This window comes from Lathamus discolor, chromosome 5, assembly GCF_037157495.1.
Source record: "Lathamus discolor isolate bLatDis1 chromosome 5, bLatDis1.hap1, whole genome shotgun sequence".
NCBI classification, from domain to species: domain Eukaryota; kingdom Metazoa; phylum Chordata; class Aves; order Psittaciformes; family Psittacidae; genus Lathamus; species Lathamus discolor.
Window position 1 is genome coordinate 13,600,749 of NC_088888.1, and position 6,746 is coordinate 13,607,494.

At 49.1% G+C, this 6,746-nt stretch overlaps 1 protein-coding gene across 1 annotated transcript; it reads right to left on the reverse strand.

Annotated features, from left to right (window-relative positions):
- Window positions 1–1,355: 1,355 nt before the first annotated feature.
- C5H1orf115 (chromosome 5 C1orf115 homolog) lies at window positions 1,356–5,485 on the reverse strand. Its single transcript, XM_065682669.1, has 2 exons — window positions 4,937–5,485; window positions 1,356–2,824 (listed from the first exon to the last, which is right to left on the reverse strand). Exons 1-2 carry the CDS (start codon window positions 5,456–5,458, stop codon window positions 2,705–2,707), a joined length of 642 nt encoding a protein of 213 aa, XP_065538741.1. The 5' UTR covers window positions 5,459–5,485; the 3' UTR covers window positions 1,356–2,704.
- Between the last annotated feature and the right edge of the window lie 1,261 nt (window positions 5,486–6,746).

Genomic DNA, 6,746 nt, shown 5'->3' on the forward strand with positions numbered 1-6,746 from the left:
AGCTGGGAAGTGGATCACCGCCCAGGGAGAGCTGATAAGCAGCACTAATTGGTAGCCTCAGTTCATTCTGAGTTAGGAAAACACGCTGCATGAATCACCAGGTGTTTATAGCAACAGCACAAGAGGATACGTGCTTACTTTTTCTTTCTCTGTCCTCTTTCTTCATTTCTGGGGCATTTTAGAAACACCATTCAGCAGAAGCTGCCTCATGTAGATGTGTGAAGCTTTTCTCAGGCTCACACAGAAACACCATTTATGTATCACTCAGGTTCTGTATGGATGGCAGCCAGGTTATTCACTTAACGTTGCACCAGGTAAGCAGAGACCATAGGTCAGCAGGCAAAAGTCAGTGGTAACCATTGCGCTAATGGTTCACAAGCTAAAGTTCATGTTTACCTTCGGTGGAAAGTCCCTGCACTAATGGGTTGGACCCCTGGTGTTGCAATAAGGGAGCAGCCTTTCTATTCACAGGACACACGGTTGAATAGACTCATTTCACACAGGAAAAATGGAAACGCAAACCCTCCCTGCATTGCTTTAGTAACTGAAAAAAGGAGCTGTAATGATTCAGGCTGTAAAACAGAGAGTGGTGTAATGAAATTTGAAGTTAATCCCAAGCAATGCAGGCTGGTGTGGCACATGGGTGGTAGTACAGATCTGTTCCTACTGCAAAACACCCAGCTGTTATCAATACCCTCTGCCATGCTGGTGAAGCACATCAGGACAGGTCTGTCAAAGAATCATGGAATCACAGACTGGTTTGGGTTGGAAAGGACCTGAAGATCATCCAGTTCCAGCCCCCTGCCATGGGCAGGGACACCTCGCACTAGACCATGTCACCCAAGGCCCTGCCCAGGTTGGCCTTGAACACTGCTAGGGATGGAGCATTCACCACTGCTTTGGGCAACCTGTGCCGGTGCCTCACCACCCTCACAGTAAAGAACTTCTTCCTTATATATAACCTGAACTTCCCCTGTTTAAGTTTAAACCCATCACCCCTTGTCCTGTTGCTACAGTCCCTGATGAAGAGTCCCTCTCTGGCATCCTTGTAGGCCCCCTTCAGATACTGGAAGGCTGCTCCCTACGAAGAAGCTCAAGAGAAACAGCTAAAGGTATAAATCAGTGAATGAAATCTCTTTGTGGCTATTCCTACCCCAATTTGTGCAACGTCAGATCCTCGTCTCCGCACCTTGCCTTTCCTGCCATTCCCTGTGGCCTGGGCTACAACCATGTCCTAGCAGAGAGCCAAGGCTGAGGGCAGAACAACATGGGGAAGTTTACACTGCAGCTTCCCCTTGCTGCTGGGAAACTCCTCCTCTCTGTGCTGACTTATGTGTGAAGGTAAACACACAGCATCGATTACACTGCTTTTATTTACAGTCCACTTACAGCATTAAAAATATTGACTTCGTTTTCATTTGTGACACTTAAAAGCAATACAGCGTGGTCTGCTGAGACATGCAAACCTCTTCATTCAGAAAAGGCAAAGAAAGCAAATGAGCAGCACTTTTTACCATATAAGTCACCTGCTTGATTACAAAACCAGTATCAAAACTATACTTATATTATAGAAAGATCTGTAACACACAGAAAGTGCTAGCAGGAAAATCACTGACTGCTACCACAAAAGACTGATAGAAAAAATACCCCAAAACCCCAAACCCCACAGAATTCTTAAGGCCCACAAACCCCATTGTTCCTGTGTCATCCGTACAATCATATACAGGGTTTATATCCCTGGAAGTTCTCCATTGCACCACTGAGCTGAGCCATCTGCTGTTGGCATCCTCTAGCTACAACATCCACACATAGAAATGAAGATGGAGCTGGCAGGATTTTTGGCCCCATTCTTACACAGAATGGTTGTACATTCTTACACCAAAGGCTGTACGCAGTTCTTTTCAGACGCACCTGATAATTTGGGTTTTTTCCTTGTGAACACCACAGAAACTGAGTGTTCTTATGCCCCAGCTTCCAGAATCAGGTATGTCAGAGACAAACTGTTCTCAGTAAAAAAAAATACATTCGGATTTCACAGCAGCGGAAAAGCTTCAAACACCAATCACAGAGAACTTTTAATGCCCCTGGATCAGAAAACAAACGCATCTCATTTCCTTTCTGGATTTTTAGATCAGTCTCAACATTTAATGGCTCATGATGCCCAGTGTTCGAAATCAACAATCGTGATGCAGCAAAGCTCTCCGTGTTTCAGACCATACTCCATTTATATCCAAGTATATTTTTAATATACTCATAATCTTAACCCAACAAAACAACCTCAGAAAACCAAAGACTGCCTTTTCCTGACCCCTTGTTATCTGCTTCCTCCACTGCTTTGACAATTCCTCTCACTAGCCACACTCTGATCTCCACCTCCCCATCCTCTATTTTCCTTCATTTCTCTTTCCCTCACCTACTTGCTTTTCCCCCCGTCCTTGGCTCCCTTCCACACGCAGCACAAAGCTCTAGAAAACCAACTCCTGTCTGAAAACAAACTTCAGCTCCCTTAGTGGAAGATTATTTCCTAATCCTTGTATTTCTTTGACCCGATATGATTTAATGCCGTATTTGCAGAGAAGAGCACTCAGTCCTGGGTCTCCCCAGGGCTGGCGGAGAGGCTGGGGCCATTTGTCCAAGAGGTTTCTCAGATGCAGGGCTCAGATTTAACCCTAAGTGGCCTCATGTCCTCGCTGATGGGGCTGCATTAGCGGACGAAGGATGCCACTTGAGCTGCCACTCCAAAGGGAGCAGAATAAGCCGATGCTAATCCTTGCAGGCCGACCACCAAGTAGCGGCATCCCTTCTGCAGAGCTTTGCTGACGTTCTGTGGAGAGAAAGGGGATAAACCCCCCAGAAATTAGAGGAAATACCTTCACATAAAGTCATTCTGACCCAGAAAATCAACTTCTCCCACAGCTAATGAGGGCTTGAGCACAGAACAACATTCACCATCTATTTTTATATAGGAATACACACCCACAGAGCACAGTGTAACCGAGCGGATGCAGCCTCCACAGGAAGCCAGGCTTCATCGTGGGCTTCTAGTCAAGAACAAAATTAGCTGAAATTCACACCTAGTTTATAGGGGTATGTGTTTCCCACACACACATGTGCTAAGTATGTGGGCACATAGGCTGTTAAAACTGGTGCTGAACGAGAAGGCAATAAAACACTGAGAATACTTCTATGGGAATTTCACAGAATCCCAGGCTGGCTTGGACTGGAAGGGACCTTAAAGCTCACCCAATTCCAACCCCCTGCCATAGGCAAGGACACCTTCCACTAGAACAAGGTCAGAAGGAGAATTCCTGCTTTGGACTCTCATTGCTTTTTGTCAAAAAGACTTTTTTTTGGTCAAAATGAGAATGTTTTGAGCCACTTTCACACCTATTTCACACATTGAAGAGCTCATCTGTGTACTGCATTAGAGAGAACTTGCTACAGATTATTTAAACTAAAAACTTATTCTAATTTCACTCTTGTTTGTGCTCACACAGTTGGTCATGACACGGAATTAATACAATGTGGTTAGTTTGGGAGGACTGCCAGCATGATAAACCTTTATGGTTGAGTGGGACTAGATCAAAATCATCCCCTGCAATATGGAAAACACTGAAACAGAGGATATTCTTTTAAATTGGTGACATCCAGTCTATATCTATTATATTCTTAGGATTCTTCCCCGTGAGGGTGGCGAGGCGCTGGCACAGGGTGCCCAGAGATGTGGCTGCCGCATCCCTGGCTGTGCTCATGGCCAGGTTGGATGGGGCTTGGAGCAGCCTGCTCTAGTGGGAGGTGTCCCTGCCTGTGGCAGGGGGTTGGAACTAGACCAGCCTTAAGGCTCTGCACTGTGAGCAGCTCACCTTCACGTGTTGGTCTTCACTGCCAAAGCCAAATTGGCCAAGCTTTCACTTGGGGACGTCGTCTGAGTTATATGAAAGGGAATACGCAGTGTCCAAGAACTGCACCATGTGTGTGACATGAGAATCACCGTGTTGGAAATTCAAAGTATCAAACCCATCATGAAAGAAGGAAATACTCTGTTCCTCTTTAGGAAACAGTGGAGCAGCAGCTCATGACTGTGCTGTCAACTGCAGCAGTACCTTTGCCAGGCTATCTGGCCTTTTCTGCATGTCAGACATAGCTGGCATATCTTTACCAAAATCATCATTTCCTTAAGGAATGCAGTAGAAAGTCATGTCTTGTACTGACAGCTGTGATCTCTCCGATAGGAAAAGATTCCCGACAGCAGGCAGGTTTTTCCTGCTAACACAGACGTTATGTTTTGCTACAAACATCCAAAACATACCTGAGCTGTACTGAAGAGACACGAATGAGAGAAAAATAACCACATTCTTCCAAATGTCACTTTAGCAATCAAAGGCACCCGCCTTTCAGGGCAAAAAAGCTGTAAACCACCAGGCTGCCAGATTTCTGACTGTCCCACAGGAAAGCAATAGAACAATTCTGACCCAAAATAGCTGTTACACAATGAAAAACATGTTGCTTTTTTAACCCATGCTAGTGATTTTCGGGAAACACTTAGAAGGTAAAACGGCAAACGCATGTAGTGGAGGGGTGGCAGTACCGTCTTGCAGTCCCTTAAGAAAGCAGGCCAAACAACTGGAAGTTTTAAGGAATAGTGTCAAAACAGTGACGCCGAAGGAAATACGGGACAAAGGCAAAATACCCGTCACATGGATCGGCTTAGTGCCGTTTTGAGTGCGAAACGGCAGATTTCCTCCTCTTTGAACCTGGCGGGGGCCGAAGTCCTGCCCTCCGCAACAAGAGCAAGACCGGGAGCGGGCTGACACCCGCCTCAGCGCTGAACACCGGCACCTAAAACGCCCGAAGGACAAGGCACGGAGAAGCCGGTGCCGCCCCGCGCTGCCCGCCCGGCCCCGGCCCCGGCCCCGTCCCGCCGCTCTGCCCTCACCTTGCCGTACTTCTTGAGCCGCTTCCCGTAGTGCCGCTTGCCGGGGGCCCGCGGCGGCCGCAGCGGCTCGTAGGAATCAGGCAGGAGGGCGAAGCGCACCTTCCTGCGGCCAGCGCCTTCCTCCTCCTCCTCCTCCTCCTCGTCCTCCTCGGGGGCCGCCGCGCCGCTCCCCGCAGCCTCCTCCTCGCCACCGGGCAGGATGCTGACCTGGTCGTCGCCGGTGCCGCGGCGAGAGAAGCGGCTCCGCGCTTTGTCGCCCAGCCGCGCTCCCACCGTCATGGTGCTGCCGCCCCGTCTGCGCCCAGCGCTTCCCCCGCCGCAGGTGTGGCCGGAGGCGGCCGCTGCCCCCTCCCCGGGGCGGGACGGCTGCGGGAAGAGGCGAGCAAATCCCCGCAGTGCCCGTGGATACCGGGAACCTGAGAGCCGCCGCGAGGGACGGCGGGGGAAGCGTGGACCCGGGGCTGCCTGCTCAAGGGGAAGTGTTGTGCCCACATGGGGGGCAGGCGGATGGCCCCTGCACATGGACGGGCTGCAGCTTAACCGCTGAGCTTCCCATGCGGCGTTTGTGTAGGTGGGGTAGATCACAAAAAGCAAAGCTGTGTAAGCCAGGCGGTGTATTTCTCAACACAAATGCTTCAGATGCATTAAGGGGACAGACAGATCCTTTACTGTGGATTTTAGAATAATAGAATCAACTGGGTTAGAAAAGGCCTTTAAGGTCACCGAGCTAAACTGTTCCCCAGCACTGCCAAGACCACCCTTAACCCATGTCACTGAGGGCCTTGTCTACACAGTGTGCGAGCATTTCCAGGGGCGGTGACTCCAGCCTCTTCCAGTGCCTGAGCACCCTCTGGGGAAGGAATTGTTCCTCATCTCCAGTCTAAACCTCCCTAAGTATTTTCCCTATCGAGGAACAAAGCCTTGGATCCATGTCTCCAAGACGCGCCCTTAACATTCAGCAAGTGAATCCTGCACCCAGCACAGTCATTGGCTCCAAGGATGGGTGTCACCATCGTCACAGCTCCAGCCAGAAAGCTGTGTGAGCAAGAGCCTGGCCAGTCCTCTGAAGGGTGGGGATATGAGCCAAGTCTCAGGCCTGTCGCTATGTGAAAAGTGCTCTGTCCCTTCCCCTGTTTTGTATTAAACACATCACCACTCCTGTTACCATCACCAGGTTTTCAATGTGTATTTCCAAAAGGTTGAGGTGGAGACCTAAACCCAGGACAGGATAACTGGTCCCAAACAGACTCCTACCATAGTCCATGCATGGCCCTTGGAGCTTCTTCTTCCTCTGGGCTCTGGTGCCTGTCTCTGAGCTACCCAGTTCTCTTCCTCAACTCAAGGAGCCAGATGCTGCGCTTGCCTTTGTCCTGGAGCCGCAGGGATGTCCTAAACACTGCAGAGACAGTGAAACAGAGGTGACACCAGAGGTCCTGTCCCAAACACCTATTCTAACAGTAACGGCATGGTGTAGGAGTTCCATTTTGCCTGCTCTGATACGCTGCTGTAGATTTCAATGTGCCACTTTCTAAGACAGTTTGAGGGATGAAGTAATTGCTTGATGCTGATCAAGTAGCAGCATCAAGAAATAAAGTATCAGCTGTTTAATGCTAAATTTGGCCAATTACAACCTCAAGCTACCTTGAAAAATGGTACTCTTTTTCTGGGGCTTTGGAAAGTGTTTAGGTCAAGGTTTCCTATTTATAGACCATTACTGAATGTATGCTTTGTCCCTAAGCAAGAAGCGTGGAGGTAGTGAAAGATAATCTGTCATCTCGCGAGGGGCAGCTCTTTGTCCACAGACCGGGTT

Excerpts from the sequence above, each read along its gene's own strand:
- C5H1orf115 (XM_065682669.1), bottom strand. The coding sequence starts at position 5,458 with ATGTGCAGGGGCCATCCGCCTGCCCCCCATGTGGGCACAACACTTCCC. Across the intron at positions 2,825-4,936 it reads GGCTCAAGAAGTACGGCAAG|AACGTCAGCAAAGCTCTGCA; the intron begins GTGAGGGCAGAG and ends TTCTCTCCACAG.